Here is a 25,675-nt window from a genome sequence, read left to right as displayed (position 1 = left end):
CCTTTCTGCACACATGTACTGGACAGTAACCATACAGAGTGAACACCGTTTGATAAAATGGACGTACAGACAAAGAAGCTCAGAAATCATACAAATCAGACCCCCACAAGAGGATCCCTAATCCTGACGTTACCACCCCCCCCCCACGAGAGGAACTCTTAACAGTCTCTATATAACAATTTCTAACCTTTACGATGGACCAAAGATGCCTATCCTAGTCAAAAGAGGACACATGGCTGATACAACCTGTCCATCATAGGACACACACACACACACACACACACACACAAAATCTATGGCCAATTTAGAGACTGCGTGACATTGGACTGCAGGAGGAACCGGGGTACTCAGAGGAAACCCGCATGATACGAGGGGGGGGACATGCGAACTCCGCACTCACACAGAGATGTGACAATGTGGACAATGTGTCGTGTCCTAACTACAGTGGCGTGATATTGCATGCATGGGATCATTCATTTCCCAGAGCGTTTCTCATAGCGACATGTGTGTTTGGTAACTGGTCCATAAGAAGAGAAGAGTCAGCAGAGGCTCCCTGTAGGCGGGACAGTGGACAGCCTCACTGGACCATAATCGCTGAATCATCATTTAAATTTCATTTTAAGTGAATAAACTAAAAGACCATGCGGCATTTTGCCACTGGATTCACACCAAAGCGTTCCGTTTATAAGGCTCCTGAGGAGGTTCCGCCTCTGGGTGAGGGGAGGGGAGGGGAGGGCTCCCCCGTGGGAGGCACTTACATCACAAATAAGCTCCACGCGTCATGATCTGAACGGCAAGAAGACCCGAAATCATGGGAAGAAACACAGGAGAACAATAGAACTGGAAGTCGCGGCCTGCTGCTGACCGGATCGTGGCCTTCTCTCCTCCCCCTGCCACCCGCTCCCGGCCCGCTCCGTTCAGGAGTCACAGAGACCCCCCCGCCTCTCCATCATCTGCCGGCTCTGGCGTGGAGGTCCAAGTGGCAGGAGCCAGGTGGCCAGGATCCAAGTTTAACAGGGCGGGCAGAGTCGGGCCGCCAGCCAGGCAGCGTGATGTCACCCCTGAGCTGCGGCGAACACGGACAGCCTTCCAGGGCCCACGAGCCACGCGATGACATCACCACACGCATGATGCCTCCCAGCAAGACCCAGAAATCACCTCATAGCTCTTAATGGATGCGCCACGACGCTGAACGCTAGCAGCTAATGTGCATTTAAGGTTCCAGAGCTCAGAGACAGCGATGGGATTTCACCAAGTGCGAGCTTCTCCCATAAAAACCACGAAGGCCTTGCTGTCTCTAGTCCCCTCCAGTCCGGTCCCCTGTGCCTGTACCGACACCCATTTGGTACCATCCCGTAAGCCGTCAGAACAAAGAAACAGGAAGATCGACCCGCAGTGCTGAATAAAAACAGTGATTAGTGGGAGAGAGACAAACGGAAGTTGCGGTGAATGTGAAAACACAGAGCCCTTTTTCTAGAAAGTTCACAAACCGGTGCTCCCTGGCATCTCAATTGCCCTCAAGGTATTTGCAAAGCCGAACACATGGCTTCTTCTCCTCAATGACCGGTGGTCCCGAAGACGCGGGTAGTGAAAGCCTGCACTGTTGATGCCCCTCACACCACCTGGCAACGGACCAGTCGACCAGAACATTGCTGCTAGCAGCACTTGCGACAAAAAGGAACCCGGAGGAGAAATCGCTTTCGCCGGATAGTCCCGGACCAAAGTGGAACACAAATCACTTTGCACGACATCACTTCCTGCCAGCTTCGGTCAGCTGGCACATAGAGAGCAGATGCCTGGACCCTGAGGATGGACGCAGGTGTTTCCCTTACATAAACTGCTACGAAAGACGAGTGAAAACAACCTCACCTTTCCTGGTATGAACAGCATGCCTTAAAAAGGGACCCAGATATATTTACAGATTGCTTACAAAGCATCCCTACTGAAGCAGCCCCCATGAAGATCATCTCTGGGTACCCTGAGCACCGGGCGCTTCTCTGAGCTACATTCCTCAAGGACAAAGTTTCCCAATCAGAGCTCCTGGCCACAAATGTTAGCAACCTGGAGGCCTGTTAGATCATTCAGAAACAGAAGGAGAATTCCCATTTCTCCCAGCAGGTAGTTGTTAATGGTTATGATACCGATTTAGGTCCCCTGCTCTAATTCAGAAGTTCCTAACTGATGGTCCCGATGCCTCCGGACCGAACCTTCAGCACTGATCTTTGCATATTCATTTTAGAGCTGTAACTTAATCGAGGTAGTTTCGTAGCTATCAAGCCTTCCATTAACTGATCAGACATGAATCAGAGGAGATCCAACACAGGTAATGGCAGATGTTCAGGAGTGAGTGAATGAGTGTTAAGCAGAGTGTTCAGCTGGGCTTCTGAAAGCCTCAAAATGAAAACAGCCAACCGAGCATAAGCATGAATGAGCAACAGCATTGGAAGGCCAAAGGTGGAGTTGTATTGAAGGTAAATGAGGTCCTTCCTGGTCATGCATCCAGATGCGATTCCTCAAAAGGAATGACCTCCCCCCCCCTGCTTTGGGAAACTCCCCACTGGCCCAACAAATAGCCTCCCAGGCCATCATTAGAGGGAGGTCAGGCACAACAGGTTCAGGTGGCATCTGCAAGACCTACCTCAGCCTTTTGCAGTACTGCTTGACCTTCTCCAGGGAGGTCGCGTTGATCTGGGCTTGGAACTCCTCCACGGAGACGCTGTCCCTGTAGTAGTAACCCTCCATACTCTCCAGAGCTGCAGGCAAGGGGAGCGTTTCCATCAGAACTGAACACGGGAACTAGAACCAACACACTACAGGTGAGCAGAGATGTGATCTAAGAACCCTCAGGGAGCTCAGATTTTAGAGGTAGAGCTTGCCTGTATCTGTGTATATATGTTTATGTAGTACTGTAGTACTCACCCTGCATGAAGAGTACCGGGTAGGGCTTGCCTGTATCTGTGTATATATGTTTATGTAGTACTGTAGTACTCACCCTGCGTGAAGAGTACCGGGTGGATCTTGAACCCTGCCCCGTTCCTCAATCTGAGCGGCAGCTCCTCAAAGTAGAAGCTCTCCAGGTAGAAGCAGACCTTGATGGCTTGTCTGGTTCCTTCCACCTGGTAGGAGATGGGCATGTCTGTGGGGTAAAGCAGAGAAGCCGTCAAAAACAAAGACGAAACAACGGAGACCGTGTTTCTACGCTCTGTGGATTCCTATGGGGAGGGTTATGCTCTGTAAGTGCTTTACGTTAAACGTCAGGATGGAGAAATAAAGGCCAAACTGAGAGAGCGCAGGAAGGAGGAGAAACGCCAATGGGCTCCATACATACTGGCCACCTGCGGGTCGCCTTCAAACTGCCGGAAGCAGAAGGTCACTTTCTCCAAGTCTGCGAGGGCCACCTGCGTGTCTTCCAACATGGCCTGCTCATCTGTCTGGAATCACAGGCTTGGGTCAGGCTCAGCAGGCAGATTGGGGACCACCTATCCACCCCCTTCACACTCATTCCAAACATTCATGCAGAGAGAAGATTACCGACGGAATGATCTACGTCAGGCCAGTGAATGGCGTGGAAGTATGCTTTATATCCGAAGCTAGTCCCCAATGATTCTGCCTCGTTCCAGACTCGGCTGAATCCCAGACAAAGTCAAAACGTAACGTCTATCACTCATCAGCTTGTTTGGGGGGGCATGTTGGTCTCCCAGTGGAGGGTGGAAGCGACACATCTGTATGGAACCTTACAGAGCAGGAAGCCCCTAGGAGGCTCTGCTGTCCTCGGAGTGGGTGAGGAGCAGACAGACAGTGGTCCAGGAGGGGTGCGTACCAGGTTTGGGGACAGCAGGGACTGGAAGTGGAAGAGCAGGCCCACGCTGGAGATCTGCTCCAGCCAGAGGCGGCTGGACTCCTGTGCCTCGGCGTCCGACTCGCCCTGCGCCTGGTTCAGTGCGGCCTGCAGGTGCTCTGAGAAAGCACACACCGCCGCCACCAGGCTCTGGCAGAAGACCATGTCCCGTCGGAGCTGGATTTCTGAGTCTGTGGGTCAAGGGAGGAGACATGAGGCGTCGCCCCCGGCCTCTGCACCGAGTACCTGCTCAACTGAATGATTCCAGCATTCCCTGCTATTTTCATACACTTCGACCAATCAGAAGTCAATGATAGAGACCCTACCCAGAATGCACCTTGCTGCATGACCCAAATAAAATTAAAAATAAAAAAAACATGATCTGCATCATCCAGGAGACTGAAGCTGGCAAACAGTATAACGACTGGAACCCCTGGTCTTTAATTAAGGCACTTTACATGCAGACAAGCTTTAAAAAGACTACATATTAACTCCCAGTTCACATATTTTAAAAATCATACACGATTCACACGTTGCCCATGCTATAAAAAATGCCTCACACCTTAGGCACATATTACTGGATCTTTTGGCATCATCGTGCCTATAACTGTGATAGTCTGCTACATCTGTTTTATAGTAGACAGTCCTCCTGAAGTTAACCAGCACAAACATTATTTTACAAAAGCTTCAAAAATCGTAGGAAATAAAAGCACATTACAAACACACCACAATCATCTGATAATACGTCCGCAATGGAAACATCAGGACAATCAAACTTGGTGCATAACTGCATCCAACGTTAGTTGTCGCAGCCACAGAAACGGGTCACATGACTCACCCGTGTACTGAAGCAGCGCCAGGATCAGACGGGTCTTCAGCTCTGAAAAAGGAGACAGGCAGAGGGAACCGTGAGACCGGCCGTCCCAGAAAAGCTGTTTAAAGTCTCCTCTGCGTGCAGAGCAGGGAAAGATGGTCTGGTCTTCAAAAAGAGAACCTTTAACAGTCAAAAGAGAAGCCGTAACAGCCAGCAGACCCCACCGACAGGAGTCAGGGCAGGAATTCAGCATCTCCCTGGGTGCAAAGGGGATGATGAGATGAATGGATGAACCGCAGGCAGGGGGCGCTGGCGAGCAGGTGGCGGGAGGCTGACCTTCGACCAGCTTGGCGACGGTCTGGGTGAGTTCCCGCACGCTGCTGGGCAGGTTCCAGGGGTCCTGCTTCACGTGGAGCCGCAGCTTCCGGGAGCCGCTCACCTTCTGTTCCGCGTCCTGGAGGAACTCTGCCGGGCGGCGGAGGTGGGGAGGAGCACAGAGAGCGGTTACCCAGTGCTGCCCAGCCTCAGCCCTAACCCAGCACAGTCCAGTCAGGCGGGAGACTGCCACATGCTGGCCTGGGGAAGCACGGCTCACTTTGGGCTGTTTTCACAGCTCTAAGACACAGGCAGCTGCACAGTCAGTGTAATGCCAGTATGGGCCACAAGATGGCGTCTGTCACACCCTTCCTGGGTCTTTCCTGGTCCACAACAGGGCTACAATGTCAGCGCAGGGTTACAGCGAGTGTTTCTCAATATCAAGAATGCAAAGATCGTACTTATGGTCTTGGCAAGACCAGTTTTGCTAACTTGCCTTCCAAGAATGAACTTGAGGAGCAATGAGTCATGGGATTGGTCTCGTTCGGCGAGGATGCAACCCATGCATCCTTGATATTTTGGCCAAAGGCCAAAAACACATAATCTATGCCTCAAAACATGTAGAGTGCTGTAGTTAATTAACAGCTGCCCAAGTCCGACTCCAGCATTGCTGTAAGATTGCCCCCTGCTGGCCAAAGGGGTGTGTGACGTGAGCCTTTCAGCAACCTTTCAGTCAAGGGCACAAGAATCGACTGTGTCCATGAGATGCCCCAGAACAAACTTTCCTACACATCTATTGTGCGCTGAGGGTGATATGAACACAATGTTCACTCCAAACCGTCCCAGATGCAGGACAGGGGCCCCCACACATAGGACAGGGGCCCCCGGGGGTTTACCTTGCAGGCCTCGTCCTGGCATGAAACACTTTGTTTGTTCAAACACTCGAGCAACGACGGCACCCTTCAGCATGCTGGTAATGGAGTCGACCTGCGGAGGAAGACGGGGGTGATCAGGAGGTACGAGCAGAAGCAGGGCTGCACATGCACCTCCCCCTTCCCAGCCCCTCCCCAAACACAACAGCTATAAAGCCCATCCCAACATCTGCGCGCTCTACAGGAAGCCGTGGGTGCAGGATCCCATGACCCCATCACCCCTAGCCCCCATAAAAAGCAGACAGAGCCCTCTGACACCCCTGCCCCCCACCAGGTCCCCGTGCAGCCAGACACTCATCGCCCACTGTGCACAGCGGGCGGAATCGGGCCCGTGGTGAAACGCACACCAGGAAACGGTAACTGTGAACAGGGCCTGTGACCCATCGCTGCCTGGAAGCAGCTGTCCCTCTCCAGGCTCTCCCATAGGGCCGTGCAGGGATATTAATACACCCCCACCCCGAATGTGGGAAGGACCGAAAGGGAAGTTTATGCTCCTTTTTCTTTCATCTTTATTTTTTTAAGCAGGGTGTACAAACTGTTACTCACAGAGCAACAGTGGGACTTATGGATCAGGCTAAGAATAGGGCCTGCGTGCGTAACCCCCCCATACAGACCGGCCTGCAACCCGGAGCTAACCCCTCCCCCCCCCCCCCCCCACATCCAACCTGATTGCAGAGATGCTCCAGGAAGCTATGCAGCTTCTTCTGCTTGTCGTGGGAAATCCACATGCTGACAGGCATCTCGTCCCCTAAAGAGGAAAAAGTAGCGGGAAGTTAGTCACAGTGTGCAGGCCTAATGAGGGCGGGGCAGCGACAAGCACCGACAGGGCACACGGCCCGTTAATGATGTCACCAGCGTGCCACAGTCCTCTAATACAGTGTTTCCACCAATACGGAGCCAGAGCCGGAGCCGGAGATGGTGCTGGATAAGGCTTGGTGGCTTTTAAAAACCTGCCCGTGTTCCCACCACTGAATAAATCTTTGCGTAGGTTAAACCGAGAGTAAAGTAAGGATTCATGTGAATTCTGTTTTTTTTGGAGTTATTACAAAAAAAAGAGCCTTTAAGGAGACATAGGTCTCATAGTTTGCCGAATATGACTCTCTATGTCTCTACTGCCTGTATCCACTTTTGTCTCCTTAAAGGCTGCATTTCACCCGTATGTGTGTGTAAGTGAGTTTATTCTCACTCGCTGTTTTACCGCTGTCCTTTTAAGGGTCGCGCAATAAACAATTGAACATTGCTGTCTGTCTTGTGATCTCTTTGCCAATTGAACAGCACAATATTTAATTTATTCGACTCGTGACATGTTTATCATTTATCATCGCATATGGCCAGCAGATTGATCTTTCATTTTCCACAAAATAATAAAAAAAAAGATGTAACATTATTCCGCTAATAATCGCTGGCAGGTTGTTTCACTGGTGATATTAGACTAAACTATATTGGTTATGGATCGGGCTTTTCCAGGAATGTGGAAGATTTGGACACCCCACTTTCGCTGACGTCAAGGTTCCATATTCTGAGACCAGCTATTTCGTGTCGGAGCCAGTTCCAGATTTGGGAAAAGGCCCAGAACCGGTTCCGGCACCACGTTGGTGGAAATAAGGGATAACAACACTCAGTAAGAGCCGGCATGCAATGTGGTAGACAGCAGCATCATTTAGGAAGGCTGAGACATTTATACTGCATATATCCATCCATCCATCCATCCATCCATCAATAATTGCTTATCCTATAGCTTACTGTCAAAATTTCCCATACCGTTACTATTGCTCCTTCTCATTATTTTCTAGTTCTCTGAATGAGAACTGCTATAGCAGCATTCAGTCTACTGTTTTACTTTGTGAATCAAGCTACTTAACATGACGCCATCTACTGTCCGTGGTTGGTATGTCACACGCGTGAATGTTTAGGGTGAGGAAAAGCTGGCTCTTAATGAGTATTGTTTTTTGTTTTTTTTTTTTTTACCTGAGTCCATCTCGTCGCTGTGGACATAGGAGCTGCAGTGGCTGCTACAGATGCTGGTGAAGGAGGCGATGGAGTTCCTGTTACTGTTACAGTCACTGTGGGGAGGGGGACACGTATTAGACAGCAGCTCAGTACCTCATCTCCGGAATAACTACCACAGGAGTGACCTCATCTCCGGAATAACTACCACAGGAGTGACCTCATCTCCAGAATAACTACCACAGGAGTGACCTCATCTCCGGAATAACTACCACAGGAGTGACCTCATCTCCAGAATAACTACCACAGGAGTGACCTCATCTCCGGAATAACTACCATAGGAGTGACCTCATCTCCGGAATAACTACCACAGGAGTGACCTCATCTCCGGAATAACTACCACAGGAGTGACCTCATCTCCGGAATAACTACCACAGGAGTGACCTCATCTCCAGAATAACTACCACAGGAGTGACCTCATCTCCGGAATAACTACCACAGGAGTGACCTCGTCTCTGGAATAACTACCACAGGAGTGACCTCGTCTCCGGAATAACTACCACAGGAGTGACCTCATCTCCGGAATAACTACCACAGGAGTGACCTCATCTCCGGAATAACTACCACAGGAGTGACCTCGTCTCTGGAATAACTACCACAGGAGTGACCTCGTCTCCGGAATAACTACCACAGGAGTGACCTCATCTCCGGAATAACTACCACAGGAGTGACCTCGTCTCCCGAATAACTACCACAGGAGTGACCTCATCTCAGGAGTAAGTACCATAGGAGTAACCTCCAAGAAGTAACTACCTTAGGAGTGAGTTATTTTAGGAGTAGTTACTGCAGGAGTCCTAATCCCAAAGAGAGAAAAAGGGAAAGTTTCTCTTATGTTATCTGTCGCTGGCTTCTTTCAGAGTTTAAAACCAGCCTCGGTTCTGGCTGCAGGATCTGCACCTCCTCCAGCTGCTGACCTCCCCACTGCACGGAGGGAGGCCTGAACCACAGTATTAATGCATTCAGGCATATGGCAGGGAGCCTGTGCACACCCTCTGAGCTGAGGAGCACTGCTGTCCAAGGAAGGGCATCCGATCCAAGGCTGTACTATGTCTGCGCAGACGCCAAAACTGAAAACCGCCGGTGTCAAAGAGGGGGGCGCAGTGAAGGAGGCTGCAATGGCGGCGGTCACCTGTAGGAGTCCCTGTTGCTGATGGTGTCGTGACCTGAGTCTTCCTGCTCCTCCCCGGCCATGTTGAAGCACACCTTCTTGCCGTTGCGTTCGCCCTTCTCGCCCTCATTGTCCCCGGAGACGTCACCCGGTGGGGCTGTCCCGTCAGGCGAGGGGGGTTGTGTGATGGAGGACAGAAGACTGGAGGCAGGGGGTTTGATAAGAAGAAGCAGATGTGGAGCATTTAGGTCGACGTTCTGTTATCTTGATTCCAGCACAGACAGGCCACCCATCAAACACTCGTTTTTGTAGAGCCCGCACAGATATAAACGCACTTTTTTTGAAGACGTACACACCGATTTGTGTGTGAGCAGACCTGGGGGGTGTGGCTACAGTAACACAGTCTCTCCGAACCGCCCCCCCCTCCAATTCCCATCACTGGGGCATCATTTGGAGTGGGGGTGTGTAGAGAGTTGGCCTCAGCCCAAGTCAAGGCTTTTGTAAAGTAAACAACGTGCTCTGCAGTTCACATGTGATGAGGAGGGGGGAGGAGGCCGTGGCCCCCATTCACGCGACCCCCCAACCCCTACTCAAATTCAGGCTGCGCTTCCTCTGCACACGGGCCTCTTTGAGCCGCTCTCGAGGGCACGAACAATGCCAGTGGCATTCCATCACCATGGAGACGGCACAAGGGCCCCACAACAGCCGCCAGGGGCCAACGGTGCATGTGGACGGTAGCAGATCTGCCGCGGAATGGGACCGGACCAAAAGAACAAAACCGCAACCCAGCTGCTCAGAACCACAGCATTTACCTGGGAAATTCCTCTGCGATGATGCACATGGTGTTTTCGAAACACCGGGGTTTACACTCATTATGGTGTGATGACAAGTATTCGTTAAAAAAAAACAAAAAACTCTTAATTATGTATAAATAACATGCAGTTGCAGGATTTCGCAGCTGTTACAATTATGTGTGAGTGGGTGTCTGAAACCAAACTCCCAAAACATCCCTAAACAGCCACACAGGCAGAGCGGGATGGGGCTTCCGACTCCCACGTAACGATCTGATCAAGCTTAGGGTCACAAGCCAGGAGCCTAACAGTTGCATGATGGACTGAAGCGAAACCCCAAGCCCTCTCTTTCAGTTTGCTCTGCATTCCTGTCCTTTACATTACAGTGTCTCCTGTCCGCTCCATGAGCACGCCCCCTGCTGGCCAGGGTGAAAACGGCGGCCGACGGGAAGGTCAGTGTAGAGCAGAGGCAGACTCGCCCCTATGCACCAACTCTGCATCGCCGGACGTGCTTGTGGGAGACATTTACTCCGTGGGGGAGCGGTACATGGAGAAGCAGAGGGAATTCTGAAGTCCATACGTGAAATTTTAAATCATTTGCAATGAACTGAAATGGACTTTAGGCATAAGCAGGCATCCAGTGCATGTAACTCCCTACAGGACAGATACTTCAGACGATGCAGGAGCAGATCAGCCAAAATCAGCAGGAATACATCCCACCCAAACTCCTACCTATTTACCAGGCTGAGGAAAGAGCTTCTGCTGTCACTCAGTGAGAACTGAGAGGCTCAGAAGGAGCTTCTCCCCCCAGGCCATCAGACTTGACATTTAATTAACAGTCGTAATTAAATATTTGCTCCCTAATTATGCACTATGCACTTTATTGGAGCTATTCTGGAAAAATCTGGTTTTCCTCTTTATTGTCATTATCAGTATATTTTACTTTATTATATTATCAGTATTTGTATATTGCCTTATTTGTTACATATTTATTACACTGTTACTTTATGTCTTACTGCTTTCCGGTATGCTGACTACAGTGCAGCTGACCACTGTGTATTTCACTGCAGGTTGTAGTTGGACTGCATATCGAGACAAATAAAACCCTTGAATCCTGTCCTGCCCTCACACTCTGGGTCAGCCACCATCTTGGTCTGTGGCACGGCAGGGTTTTACACAGACCCCCCCCATGCCTGTCAAACCCGGTTTCCCCCTTTCCCAGCCCCCGTGCCTGTCGTACCCCACTTCCCTTGTATCCCCTGTTTCTCCCCCCTGTGCCCGTCGTACTGCGAATCCCCCCTGCCCGTTCGGTCCGTGCCATCCACACTCACTCGTGAATGTGCGTGGCGCAGCCCTCCATCTCCCTGACGACGCTCGCCAGCTTGCCCAGCAGCCGCTGGTAGGCGTCGAGGCCCAGCAGCTCGTCCTCACGCAGCAGGAAGCGCAGCCCGTGACCCTCGGGGCGGCCCAGGCTGTGGCCTGATGGCGCCGCCATGCTGGTGATGGTGTGCTGCACGTGGGCCATAGGGTTCAGCTTGCCTGTTGGGGGGGAGGATGGAAAGCATGTGGGTCACATGAAAGCTCCCAAACAGCCCCATTCCTCTCACCTGTCCCACCCCCGCACCTTGCTCTGTGCTGTGCACGGTCCTTTCGAGCGTGGAGCTCTTCCGACTGTCCAGCTGCACGCCAAAGGCGCTGCCCAGGGAGCTGCTGATCTTGGGGTAGGACACCTCCATGATGTTGATGTGGCAGTTCGTGGGGCAGAAGTCACTGCTGTGCAGAGGGGACACTTTGGTCTTGGCCTGCTTGAACGTAGGCCAGGCCCGATTCTTCAACACCCGGGAGAACTGCAGGCATGCAAGGGACACTCCGTCAGAAAAGTGCCGGCCGTCCCGTATACCGAGACCCTGGAGCGAGTGTCTGCTGGGCGTGTGCCCATAAACACAGCTGTGAAGGTGGGAGCGAAGTCCACGGCGGATACTCAGACCAGCCAATTAACGCTACGTAGAAACGCAAAGTGATGTAGAGGTGAGCCAGTGACTCGACGCGTACAAGCTGACTGGATTCTACATACCCTTGGACTCAGCTCTGGATTTTTGCAGAGTCTCTCGAGTGGATGAAACACATCTGGGCAGCATGTGAATAGCACCCCCCCCCCTCCCCCAGGGGATGAGCCGGGACAATGCAGACAGGAAGCTGTGCATCGGGGGCTGGATGCCCAATGCTATTTTTATCCAGCAAACTAATAAAAATCTGGTGTTGATTGGAAGAGTGTCGAGTCAGACGACACAAACAAGAGGATGTTTCCACAACAGTTGTGAAAAAAAAAACTGCAGTTCCACTCTCTCCATTGACTCAACTGTCACTCGGCCCAGGAAACTAATCATCACGCCAAAGGTGCTTTGTATCTTACAGCAGACAAACACTGAGGTCAGCGAGGGTTTCTAATCCCGAGGTACAGAAACTGCATTGTCAGTCTCACTTCTCGTGTTTTTCACAGCGAGTCTGAGCAGAGCGTTTTACGGGACGTGCTCAGGGTCTCAGGAAAAAAGACACGGATGTCGGTTATTTAAGTTGTATTGCAAATCAAAAAAAAAAACATTTAAAGGTTACTGCCCCCCCTCAGTTCCTCGGCCCAAATAAAGGGGTAATTAGCGTCAGCTTGTTAAATACTTTTATAAACAATCGGGCCTGCCCCTTAAAGCCCAGCACGTGCTCCATCATGCCACGATCAAATGATTCCCAGAGAATTCCCGGGAACAAGTAACTGACAGCCATCGGTCTGGTAAGGATGAAAGAGTCATATCTAATCTCTGGGGCTCCATTGAACCACAGACCATACTGTCCAGATGGAGAAATTCTGGGAAAGCTCTTGGGTAAAAATATCTCAGATGGCAAGGTGAGAAATGGGCCAGGAGGTCAGAAGGAGCCCAGTAACATCAGCTCATAGGTCATGATTCCAGGATCAAATTCTCGGAAAATCAGGATAGAAAGCAGAGCAGCACTGAGGAAACCACTGGCCTCTGAGAAGGACATCACTGGTCCTCTGAAGTTTGAGCAAGCCATCCATATGACTGTCGCAAATCCTGAAATGCGACAACGCCACACCCGCCGTCCACCTGGGTGCACCAGGCCGCCTGTTACCTTGCGATAGTTGGTGATGCGGCGGTTGACATGCTCCAGTCTGTCGCCACAGGTGGCTGTGAAGGCCATGCGAAGCTCCTCGGGAACGAGATCAGGGGCGGAGCTCAAGCGGCTGCAGGTCTGCACCAGCTGCTCGTCGCTCCTCGCCAACATCTCCAGGATCTGCAGGGAGGAGGCGCCTGTGATTCACCTAAGACTGCCTGTTAGAGAGTGATCAGGGGGGGTGACTCTGCTCAGTGGTGAAGGGGCGGGTTCTGGGCGATGGCAGATTAGTGAGGAAAAGTCACTGAAGGGTGAAGCGTAATGAGCGTACTGCCCCCTGCAGGTCGGCCCATTGCCTGCACAGTCAGGCGCACAGCAGCCCATTAAGGCTCAGCGTGCCACGCGGAAAATTACCGTGTGAAAATGGCCTCGTTTCACCTGGCCCTGTGGGAGGTTTATAAGCAACGCGACTGTGCGTGTTCAGGGAGTTATGTTAGACACAATGTGGCCATTTCTATGCAGAACAAAGCCATCCAGCACAATCACAAAATTACACAATTACACAATTACATAAACAAAATGTACAATGACCAAGGCTAACAGTGACACTAAGCATCTCCTACTGCAATGCAGATCAAACCAAGAGCGCAAAACATCATCGTGAAGATACTTGATTGTGCTGATGCTCATCAACGATGCATAGCCAAAGTTCAGCCCCCCCCCCCAGCCCCCAGCCCCCAGCCCCGCTCTGCTTTTTTACAATATTATGTCACCACAGAGTGCAGCAATGAGTCTATAAGGCAAGCCCCAGCCTTTAGGAAAACAACCCCCCCACCCCATCTCTAGCATGTGGAACATTCCCCATTTCTCTCTCATATTCCATTTTTGATACGCCTGCTTTATTAACCTCTCCCGTTGCTCCTGCATGCACTCCACGGTGCCTATTAAACCAGCGAGTTTCAAGCGAAGCCATTTTTCATCAGCTTTCCACCAGAGACCAAAGCTGTGTGAAAACGGGGGCCAGTTCCAATTATCTCCAGCAGCAGAAGCCCATCTCTCCATCCCGCGGTTTTCACTCGCAGAGGCTTTTGTTAAACGTGCTTAGAAATGACAGCAGGAGACACCGCAGAAGCCAAGGTCTCTGAGTTCCCAGCAGCCTGAGCGAGCTTCAATAACCTGAGCTGTTTCAGAAGATGACCTTCAGAGTCAGATGGAGAACAGCTGCCCATGATGGGGGGAGACTACCTAGTACAACAGCAAACCACCACCCCCACCAACCCCAGCATGACTCAAAATCCCTGTCATTCTCAGGTCTTTTTTTATGAGCTCTGTGCCTTCAGTAAGATCGAGTGAGACCAGGAATATCTACCCCCCCGCTTAACCTGAGGTCCCAGAAGTCACCTTGGCGGCCAGGCTGAAGAAACCTTTGGGTTCCACCATCTTTTCCAGGACGTGGCACTTGGTGCCGGCCGTGCTGTCGTACTCGTAGGCTACACCGTATGCCAGGTGCACGTTGTCCACCGTCAGGCTGACGTGGTCCTTCTTGCCATCGATGATGGCGATGGTGTTGAACTTGTCCATGACCTCTGGGAAAAGCAGAGAGCAGCAAGCAGACGTGGGTTTGAGGAACAAGAGGAACTTCTGCATCCAACACCGAAGACCACCACCATGGTCGACACTGTAAATCAGCGATGTGGGAGTAAACGTCAAGGCCTCCAGCAGCAGAAGACAGCACTGTGCTGTCATTTATCATAAATCACTTGATAGATGCTGGTGGAGGATGAGGAATGACTCACAAATCAGCCCCTCCCAGAGACGTCGGCATACCTTCCACTTTGCACTCAAACACCTCCCCGTTCTCCTCTGCTGAGGGCTTCTGCTTGGCCCTCTGGTGGTCCTCCTGGGCACTCTCACTATTGTTATACACCCACTTTATGGTGTCTTGCTACAGTGAGAAGCCAGAGATAAAGAGTGTCAGATCTGGCAGGTCTGCATCAGTTCTTATTTGTCATTGTTGGATGAATTGAGCAGAACTTCCAAGGAACATGCAATGGTGACACTGAAGAAGAGCCGAGGGTCTACAGTAGTATTTCTCAAACCAGTCCTCGGGGAACCCCAGACATTTTTGCTCTCCCCAAATGCCCTGGGAACTGGAAAGGGAGCAAAAACATCAACCGTATGGGGGTCCCTGAGGACTGGTTTGGGAAACAGTGGTCTACAGCAGAAACCTGCTGACTACGTTTCCGGAAAGACCCCCGATACATATGGGCATCCAAAGATTGCTTCAGAATTTTCCCCACCTGCTCAACCCCTTCTCCTGTCCTCTCAAGCAGGCCAACTGTCTCATCCTTGGTCCCATTCGACTACAGAATGCAGGGTTTCCCCTCTGGGATACTGCTAGCCATGGCCATAGGGATAAAGGCTAAACTAGCTGGTCAGCATTATCTCTACAGTTAACTGCAGAGAGGCGCATTCAGAGAGAAAACCTGACATGAGCTGCAGGAGCAGAGAGACCAAAGACAGGATAGAGGCTGTGACAATCACTGCCCCATGTGGCTTCCTGGCGTTCCCAAACCTGCGTCGGCCTTCGGTATTTCCGGCACGCTGTGACGTGGGCAATGACGCTGGCATGGCTCTCCTTGCTGACGTTGATCCCGTTGACTTTGATAATGCACTGGCCAGGATGCAGGCCTGCGATGGCCGCCACTGTGCCTGTCAGGGGCGGGGCATCCCAAGAGTGAGAACCTTCAGGAGACCATTAGTCTTTTTTATTGGCTGATGGTTACAAACCTAAATGAAACAGCCAATCGCAGGACGAATGGGTGACGGATATGTAAATTATTACTGTTTTTTCTCAAAAGTGAAAAAGGCAAAGAGAGCACCCTTACACACACAGACGTGTAGCAGAACCCGGGAGTGAATCACTCAGCTGTTCACGTTCTAGGTTTCTCTGCAGTTCCAAAGGCCAAATGAAAAACATCACAGATCTCAGAAGCTTTTATTTGCTGGCCTGGTCCCTTTCCTACCCGGATGAATTGAACAACTTCAAGGATTAAAATCATGCAGACTAAACATCTGAGGGTTTGCTGGCATTATCTCCTGGATGTACATACAGAGCACCTGCCTGAGTCACTTTCAGTATGAATAAGTGGAACCACTGGTCCATGTGAGCATCTAATTCCGCGATAATGCAACACCACTGGCGTGGTGCCGGATGGAATCGCCTACAGTGCATTTTCCCATAAATGTTTGACATCGTCCTGCAGAAACAGGATCAGTTGCAAAGTGTGCCTGTGAGGGCAGCTGCTGCGTGTCAACGTGTGAAAACGCAGAGGCGGTCACAGCAGTCAGGGCTGCGGCGAGGTGTGGGGGGTGCGTGTAAAATGAAGTATCATATTAGCAAGGTAAATATTCAATGAAAAGTGAATCACAAACTGCACTGCTGCTGGGGAGAAAACCAGCAGCACTAGGACTGGGGGTCATTCGACGGCACCAAAGTCATGGACGAGGACAATAAATAAATCAGTTACAAGAGGCCTCCCAAGGTCCAACAGACCTTCCAGGAGGAAGGAGCCACTTATCACCAGCTGTCAGCGCCCGTCCGACCCTATCTTTGTAGCCCTCCCCCGTTTGGCCAGCAGGTGTCGCTGGCCATCTTGTCCTCCCCCACTGACCTACAGTGTGTTTGTCCTGATCCTTGAACCACCGCATAGCGGCTCAGACTGTCATCCCCTCCGGTCGTGAGTTTGAGGCAAATCAGAGGCCAGCGCCAACTTTTGGGTAATTTATATTGCCAGTGGATTCTGACACTCCTTCCCCGCCGGCACCATGCCCCGCTGTGACAGGCTAAGGTTCCTTCTTAGCCCCAGGACCAACACCACCCCCACCCCGTGAGGCCCTGCCTCTCTCCAACCAGCTCCAGCTGTTCCAAACCAGCAGCCGGCTGTGCCGGAACTGACATGGGTGGCCTGGACCCCGGCCACCAAAATCAAAGCCCTGAGATCCAAAGAAGAGATGAGGGCCATCTCTCCGCAGCCGGGACACTCACCTCGGCCGACTGCATGAACCACAGACGGGCCAAAGCCACGGATCTGGAAGCCAAGTCCGTCTGCTGAGTCGGGAATTTTCACTGTCCTGGAGGGGGGGGGGGGGAGTGCACCAATCAAACCCTGGCAGCCATAGCCAGCTATGAATGTTCATACAACGGCCCCCCCCACACACCCAGGCAAAGTGATGCAGATACAGACATAGGCACAGATATAAATATACAGACAGATACAGACAGATTCTCTGACCCCAGGAAGATGAAATACATGCTCGGCTTCCTCCAAAGGAAACCCCTACCAGAGTCACTACGTACAAGACACAGTGAAAGAGAAACGGGGGTGTAAACTAGCATTTTAAAGCTGAAGCAAAAGACGAAAACTTATGGTGGGGACAAAGTTGGGGGGGGCGGGTAGAGGCCAGGCCAGGCAGGAAGGCCTTGGGTGGGGCGGGATATTCGGCCGTGCTGAGTTATGTAACACGGGGGCTGTGACTCACTCTCGGGGTTTGGCGCTGACAAGCAGCCTTAGCGGCCTGCCGCTGTTGAAACACTGCTTTAGGAAGTTGCCCACTTCCTGGAAGGGCCTCAGGAAGACCAGGTCACCGTTGATGGCGAAGACCTTCTTCCCCAGTTCCAGGCCGGCCATCTGCAGAGGACAGGGAATGGTGCAAAGTGGCGAGTCAGCGCGACATTCGCCCGTTCCCCCTGAAACACGTCTTTGGCCATCTGCTGCTCGATCACACTTCACACAGCCATGACTCCCTGACGTCACTGGGGAACTTTATTTCTGTTAGAGAGATTAGCCGCCCTCGTCGTTGTCATGTTAATGAGGTCAATTTGAATTTGAATCATGGGGGGGGGGGGGGGGTTACAAACAGGACTTGAGGAATTCCCAGTATCCAGAGGGGCAGGTCCTGCGTGTTAAAGAGCAGGCCGGCCTCATTGGGCGTCACAGGGATGCGCTCCTTCAGCTTCAGCGTCAGCCTCAGCTTCAGCCTCAGCTTCCCCTCATGCCTGAATCACTGTTCATTTCTCCTCCCATTAAACCCACCAAACATGGCAGGAGAGCTGCGGCATACTGGTGGTCACACACAGACACTCCCCCAAACACCCCAGCAAATTTTATCTGTCTCACAGGCGGCATAGGGAACCAAATCCAGACCCCCCCCCCCCCCCCCCCGCCCCATTCCTTCCCCCCTCACTCAGACCCAGTGGTGAAAAACACCACCTTTTCCCTCTTAGTGGGAGGAAGAGAAACCCAACAGCTCAGAAAGCTAGCGGTCCAGCAGGTAGATCAGACAGACCGGTCTCTGCTGGAATGACCAGCGGCTCCAACAGGAGATTTATTGAGAATTACACCAGCCACTCTCTCCCAAAATAAAGAGCCGGGCGCTTTTATCCTCTCACTCGCTCAGCCACTGTGCAAACCCAGTCAGGACAGGACCCATGAGCAGTTGTTAAGACCCACCAAGTTCCACCTGCTTTATCTTGCTATACCATTATGACGGACAGACTATTACAGAAAGTTCAGAACGCAGGTCAAACCTATTAAGTCCTGACCGTAGAAGACGTTTTTGTGACCATTTGACAGAGCAGGCCACAAAAGACAAAGCCCTTGTGTCATTCACACTTAGGTTTCTGTCGCTTATCCTAGAGTGGGGGCCAGTTTGCATCTGAACCAGCCTGACCCAAGCAGGCTCACCCCCAGCCTGAAGGGGGGCCTGGTTTCACACCATTCATAGCCCTACTCCTCTATCTTCAAAGGGGAACTAAGTAATTGAGAATCTCCTTGAATTAGGGTTTGTCAAACTCCTGACATGGGTTGGAAAGCCTATAGACCATCAGGCTTGTTGGGCTCACCTCCGCACTGGACCCTTTCTCCACGGACTTGACGATCGGCACCTGGTTCCGGTCCTCCAGGGCGAAGCCGTAGCCAGTGTCACTGGGCCGGATCTGGCAGGGGCCAGAATGTCATATATATACACACACACCCACATCCAAAGCAGGAGAGCGGCTCTCACCAGCAGGGACTTGGCGATGACGTTCTCCACCACCTTCAGGTCATGCTTCATGGGCTTGTGCTTGGTGTTGGAGCCTTCCATCTCCTCATCCGCAAAGAATCGGAACAGAAGGGGCTCGTCCTTGAACTCGCTCTTTTCCAGCACTGCAGAAGCGACACTGACCGTAAGCCCCTCCCCTTCATGTCATGGATCGCAAAGGGGTTTGATTGATTTCCACTTGCGTCGAATCATGTCCTTTTGCGGGCATAACGAGAGCTTAAAGTGAAAAATGGCAGCGTGAATGTTTTTGGCTTGGACATCAAAGACAGGACCCCGGCAATTCTACATGCCGCTGACACGCTACGATGAGGCATTAGATTGTCTCTCTGTCATAAAACACTCGAGAAAGTTGTCTCCATAGCAACAAGCAGAAAAAAACCCTCTAAAACATTCTGCTTTACTTAACTGGTGACAATCGACAGTCACTATAAGTACCAGACAACTCAGATGAGTACTGAAAATGTATGCCAAAGAATGGGCGCTAAATCGCAACAGAGACCATGCCCCGCACACATTTTCGCAATTTGCTGGGAGCAGAACCAAACGGTGAGCAGTCTTGATTACGTCATACACAAATACGGCGTGAGACGAGGCGTGAGACGCGGCGGTGTTTAAGAAGCGAGAGCAGCAGTGCACTCGAGCGTGATTGCAATGACGATTGCTCGTAGCGACGGGGCGCAGACGAGGGGGACAACCTGGCCCTCATTTCCTTGGGCGTTCAGGGTGTGTCCACATGAACACAGAGGTGCCACGGGTCTCCCAGGGTGACATCTGTCACAGGGTGTTTGACACACAATGCAACAAAAACAGCTCAGCCTCAGAATGAATTAATAATAAGTAGCACATTAACGTACGATGCTAATACGTGCTAATGCGCTAACGCTAGAGTCCTACCATGGTGCATGAATCCATTGTCACATAGCTCCAGCCCCAAGATCAAGGCCTCCTCTCGGGTCCTGCAGTCTCCCTGGAAAAGGACAGCAGAGCGGGCAGGCCACCGTCACCAGGGTCCCTGCCATCCTAATCGGTACATGGGCTTCCGGGGAATTTCACCAACAGAACAACAAAATCACAGACAAAGGCCACTCATTATGTGCATAAAACTATACACACTGCAGCCATTGGTCGACCACACGGGGGAGATTTTTAAATCCCAAAGCCGTGCGCTGAGCTCATTAACACCTGGACTCTCTCAGCAGCGGTAAATTTCAGTCTCGTTTGGCCAATTACACTTCAAAATGGCGACTCGCTTATTGTTTCAGGCTGTTTCCTCCGCATTCTTGGAGTGAGCGGCCAGCTTGGAAAACGACGGTTCCCCTGTGCCTCATTCATCTTTTCCGTTTCCTTATGGGAGACGTTTCACACGCAGGCAGGAACAGTATTAATATTCAGTGAGCAGTGATGTAAACAAAGACCCTTACCTGTACAATGAGCCAGTCAATCAGCTTGTTCGCCATTACCACGGATTTTGTACGTCCTCAGGTGGTAATCCTTATCTCTGAAGAGACACGCAGTGGAAGGGAGGTCACTGTCCAGAAGGTTGTGGGTTCGAAACCCAGGGTACTGTAGCGTAATCTACTTCTAGGCCCTTGACCCTAACTATTCCAGGGGTGCCAGAAAAATCACTCCAGAGCAAAAATGGCAAATCAAGTATATCTGACATCATTTCACAGTAATCTTGAGATTTTGGTGATAGCAAGTGGCAATCACATGTTAGACTAGCAAACCCTACTGAGACACCCCTACAGAGTAGATGGGATATCCCAACTGGATACTGAATTAAAGAGAGGTCAGAAAATGAACAGATGATGGATTAGGATAACCCCCAACGTGTCAGAGCACAGACAAATCCAGAATATTCATGTGCGTTCATTATTTGTGGGGGTTTTTGATTGGTCATCTCTCTGTACCAATCAGATTGTAAATGAGGTGAGTCCAAGCAACTAGAGGAGGCGGGATCAAGACCATCTGATTGGTTGGTCCTGCCTCCTATAGTTCCTTGGGCCCACCTCCTCTACAATCTCATTGGTAAGCTCTCTGAACCAATTATTTTTCATTCTGCCCCCAGAACACATTTTTGTAAGTAAGACTCTGAAATGTGTGCATACAGCCAAAAAGCCTCTTAATGCACTAGAGGCGTGTGAAGCACGGCTTCAATTATGGAAGAACAGCATCCCAGGGAAGGCAGAGGTATGTGTGAGAATCCTCCATGGAGCCCTGGCATTTCCTCTGTGACACACACCCCAGACCAGGCACTGCGCGTTAAGAATGACGAGACTCTCAGCTTAGTCATGTGTCGTCCTCTCATGAAAATACCCCAAGACTAGGTGAATAAGCTGCTTTCAAAGAAATATAACCCACTGAGCAGTAAGCACAAAGTCACCGGAGAGTAACACTTCGTAATTAACGCCGGAATGATGCAGTCGTTCCATCAACCGCGTCTAAGACGTCCCAAAAAGCACAACGAGATCCATCCATAATCTGAACATCCTTAGATGAAGGTTGCTGTCTTAATGTTCTACAGACACTGGCAGTAAGATAAATTAGGGTCGATTCTCGCAAGATGTCCTGTGTGATTTTATAAATGAATCCTTCACGAATGTGTTTCTTTGACTCCCTACTGCTGTGCACCTTTTACTCCGCCACATCAGCTGAAAATCTGGCGCATTCCACAGTCTCACGCAGCCTCCAGGAACTGAGCCAATAACCTACTGGTGCCGGTATATCAAAACCCCCTGCTGCCCACCAAGGCCTGACTGGACCAGCCCCAAACAGCCCCAAGATGGTTCCAGGACAAAGCCGCCACTTCCGAAGTGGGATGTTAACTTCTGCTGCGATGCTATTTATAACAAAGGGGAACAGGAAGCCCGGAGGGCAGGAGGCACTAACGAGCGGCTTAACGATGCGGGGGCGTGGAGCCATGCCTTACCTGATCACCGGCGTGAATAAACTATGCAGCCGGCAGAACAGCCTGACGCCCTGTGGGACCAGAGACGCACTCGTCAGAGAGCCCCCCTATGTGCCCCCCCTGCAAGTCTGAACCCAAACGTGCTGGTTAATCACGCTTTGACAGCGGCTGATGACGCCCTTAACCTTGGAGATGACGTCCTGCATGTCGCTGCGGGGGTGGTACGTCCCGTCGTCGTAACGGAAGCGGTACAGCAGTGGCTCGGCCTTGAACTGGTGCTTGTCTGTAACTGAGGTGCAACGAGCAGCATGTTTACTGGGATGAGCCTCGCAGTTGAGAAACGATGGGGAGACGGGAGGCAGACGGGGAGCAGACGATGGGGAGACGGGAGGCAGACGGGGAGCAGACGATGGGGAGACGGGAGGCAGACGGGGAGCAGACGATGGGGAGACGGGAGGCAGACGGGGAGCAGACGATGGGGAGACGGGAGGCAGACGGGGAGCAGACGATGGGGAGACCGGAGGCAGACGGGGAGCAGACGATGGAGAGACGGGAGGCAGACGGGGAGCAGACGATGGGGAGACGGGAGGCAGACGGGGAGCAGACGATGGGGAGACGGGAGGCAGACGGGGAGCAGACGATGGGGAGACGGGAGGCAGACGGGGAGCAGACGATGGAGAGACGGGAGGCAGACGGGGAGCAGACGATGGGGAGACGGGAGGCAGACGGGGAGCAGACGATGGGGAGATGGGAGGCAGACGGGCGCAGACGATGGAGAGACGGGAGGCAGACGGGGCACAGACGATGGGGAGACGGGAGGCAGACGGGCGCAGACGATGGAGAGACGGGAGGCAGACGGGCGCAGACGATGGAGAGACGGGAGGCAGACGGGGCACAGACGATGGGGAGATGGGAGGCAGACGGGCGCAGACGATGGGGAGACGGGAGGCAGACGGGGCGCAGACGATGGGGAGACGGGAGGCAGACGGGGCGCAGACGATGGGGAGACGGGAGGCAGACGGGGAGCAGACGATGGGGAGACGGGAGGCAGACGGGGAGCAGACGATGGAGAGACGGGAGGCAGACGGGGAGCAGACGATGGGGAGACGGGAGGCAGACGGGGAGCAGACGATGGGGAGATGGGAGGCAGACGGGCGCAGACGATGGGGAGACGGGAGGCAGACGGGGAGCAGACGATGGGGAGACGGGAGGCAGACAGGGAGCAGACGATGGAGAGACGGGAGGCAGACGGGGAGCAGACGATGGGGAGACGGGAGGCAGACGGGGAGCAGACGATGGGGAGACGGGAGGCAGACGGGGAGCAGACGATGGGGAGATGGGAGGCAGACGGGCGCAGACGATGGGGAGACGGGAGGCAGACGGGGAGCAGACGATGGGGAGACGGGAGGCAGACGGGGAGCAGACGATGGGGAGACGGGAGGCAGACGGGGAGCAGACGATGGGGAGACGGGAGGCAGACAGGAGACAGATGGAGGGGCAGATGGGGTGGCAGACGATGAGGAGAAGGGGGCAAATGGGGGGTCAGTCAACAGAGACGGTGGTCATACAGATGGACAGCCAATGACGCCTCACCGTGGTGGACGATCCCGTTCTCCAGCAGGGCCTGGCCCAGGTGAACACCTTCCTCCAAGTTATCCGTCTCCCCGATTTCCATTAGCCAGGACACAAACTCGCTGGGGGGAGGTAGGGGTACTGAGGTCAGCTGACTGTCACCAGGATGGCACAAGAGACACGTCAAAGGGACACATCAAAGGGCCACCATCAGGCGTGGATGGCGGCGGAGAGTCTTTGGGATGCCAGTTCTGAGCCGTGTCAGTATGTTATGGGGTCTGTGACCCACGCAGCCCAGAAGCAGATTCGCTTGAGCCAAAGCAAACGCCCTAGACTGTTTGCGGGGTATCATGGGAAAATCTGCAACCATGGTTCCACCCAGGCCCTGGCCTCTGCACTCTGCAGATTCCTCCCCTTCTCTCCCATCACCCATCTGGGGTCATAGCTCAGGAGCAGCACAGCTGGGGGAGATCTTCCTAAACAAGAAGCTCCCATGGCCACTGGCTATGCAGAGGTCAGTCACATAATGGCGGGCGATGCGGAGCAGGTACGAGGAGGGCAGCTTCACAGTGTGACCTACAGCGACCCCCTACAGCACATTCCCACCACGTGCCCCACAGCGCCCCCTACAGCATGCTCCACAACACATCCCCAGGCTCAGACTTGGACGATCCCGAGAGCCAGGCTAGACCGCAAGTCAGCCTGTAATGAGCATCAGCAGCAGCAGCAAACCTCCATGGGGGCGTTTCCCTGACCAGGAGGCTTTGTACTCGTGCGATTATATATTTATATGACATGTTACGTATTTACAAGATGCTTTTATCCAAAACGACATACATGTTTTTTTTTTTTAGAAAGCAGGGTGGGACAAAAGTAGAACACAAGATCGCTAATGAGCCAGACGAGTCTATAACAAAGTCTCGAAAACAGCGACTCCCTCCAAAGCTTCGTTCTAAGGCCTCACCGCAGACGCTCGAGAACCCAAGAGACCACAAGCCTATGTGTTTTTAATCAGGGTAACACCGAGCAGAACCACTGAACTCAGACCACAGTGAGGCGTCTTTCTGTCCCCATCGCAGCAGCTTTATTTCTCTAGCACGTCCTCAGCCATCAGGCCCCATCTGTCCAGCCGACACTCCATTCTTGGTAGTCTCCAGATAGAGAAGGTGCTGCCCTAACTGTCCCCAGCCCTTACACTGGCAGCCATGGGATTTGAACCAACAACCATATGGAACCAGCAAAGTCTCTTCACCTGCAGAGCCAACAAAGCTCTGGTCCTGCAGCCTAAGATGGCCACCGTCTCCCCAGAATCACTCTCCTGACATAGCTGAAGCATTTCCAGCTACATGGGGGAAGCGGGGGGATTCCCGGCTGACAGCACTCAGACGGGAAGCGGAATCAGGAACACGTCTCCTCTGTAGAGAATGTCGACGCAGCGCTGGCTAAAGGCCTTGTTTCTGCTACCTCGCCGTTTGTGGGTTTTCAGCCCAGACTATTGCTGTGTAACTGCTTCCGACATCAGAGAAAAGCTGGGTGGCCACATTCACACGATCTGTAGGCATTCAGATCTTAAACCACCTAAAAGTCCTACGAGTCTAACCAAAGACTTATTTTTTAATTTACGGTGAATAGAAAACACATTTTAAAAATAACAGTCTAAAAATGTTTCTTCAATCCATTTTAAAAATGACATTAAATGGGAACAACAAACAAGCAAGCAAAGAAGCAGAAACCCATGCTGACAAATTCACATTTAACCCCCCAGAGGAGTCGGTGGGACCAATCAGGGTGACCTCTGACGGGTGGGTCTCCACGGCGACCTACCTGCCCAGGAAGCACTTGGGGAAAGTGGTGAGCTTCCTCTTCCTGTCTTTAATCAGGTGACCCTGGGAGCACATCAGGTTGTAGAGCTTCTCGCCCTTCTCCGACACCATCACCCACGTGTCCTGCTCCATCCCCAACCGCAGACCTGGGGGGGGGACACAGACCACACAGCGTGGAAAGTTTACGGAGGTCAAGGATGCTGTCAATGGAGGATGCTGCCCATGACATTCTGGTATTCTCGCAACATTTTTCTAGTGTCACAGTCTGCGGACAGCCAATACTGCAGCCGAGAGCATAATCCCAGAGAATCAGTGTGATAAGCATCCAGTTAGCAG

General features: G+C 52.2%; 1 protein-coding gene across 1 annotated transcript in view; it reads right to left on the bottom strand.

The window, feature by feature from the left end:
- prex2 (phosphatidylinositol-3,4,5-trisphosphate-dependent Rac exchange factor 2) overlaps positions 1 to 25,675 on the bottom strand; it is a 71,972-nt gene that overhangs the window by 15,512 nt on the left and 30,785 nt on the right. The window contains 27 exon segments of the mRNA XM_048976907.1: positions 2,639 to 2,753; positions 2,993 to 3,136; positions 3,329 to 3,431; positions 3,821 to 4,029; positions 4,677 to 4,718; positions 4,989 to 5,117; positions 5,864 to 5,954; positions 6,565 to 6,647; positions 7,868 to 7,962; positions 9,036 to 9,215; positions 11,137 to 11,344; positions 11,430 to 11,652; positions 12,950 to 13,111; positions 14,333 to 14,517; positions 14,759 to 14,876; positions 15,507 to 15,643; positions 16,980 to 17,065; positions 17,474 to 17,622; positions 18,837 to 18,929; positions 18,998 to 19,140; positions 19,931 to 20,003; positions 20,458 to 20,505; positions 20,507 to 20,534; positions 21,966 to 22,015; positions 22,130 to 22,233; positions 23,538 to 23,638; positions 25,341 to 25,485. Coding sequence (XP_048832864.1) covers positions 2,639 to 2,753; positions 2,993 to 3,136; positions 3,329 to 3,431; positions 3,821 to 4,029; positions 4,677 to 4,718; positions 4,989 to 5,117; positions 5,864 to 5,954; positions 6,565 to 6,647; positions 7,868 to 7,962; positions 9,036 to 9,215; positions 11,137 to 11,344; positions 11,430 to 11,652; positions 12,950 to 13,111; positions 14,333 to 14,517; positions 14,759 to 14,876; positions 15,507 to 15,643; positions 16,980 to 17,065; positions 17,474 to 17,622; positions 18,837 to 18,929; positions 18,998 to 19,140; positions 19,931 to 20,003; positions 20,458 to 20,505; positions 20,507 to 20,534; positions 21,966 to 22,015; positions 22,130 to 22,233; positions 23,538 to 23,638; positions 25,341 to 25,485 — 3,244 coding nt within the window.

This window comes from Brienomyrus brachyistius, chromosome 15, assembly GCF_023856365.1.
Source record: "Brienomyrus brachyistius isolate T26 chromosome 15, BBRACH_0.4, whole genome shotgun sequence".
Classification (NCBI taxonomy): Eukaryota; Metazoa; Chordata; class Actinopteri; order Osteoglossiformes; family Mormyridae; genus Brienomyrus; species Brienomyrus brachyistius.
The sequence above is the reverse complement of the archived record's forward strand: the minus strand, read 5'-3'. Positions and strand labels throughout refer to the sequence as shown.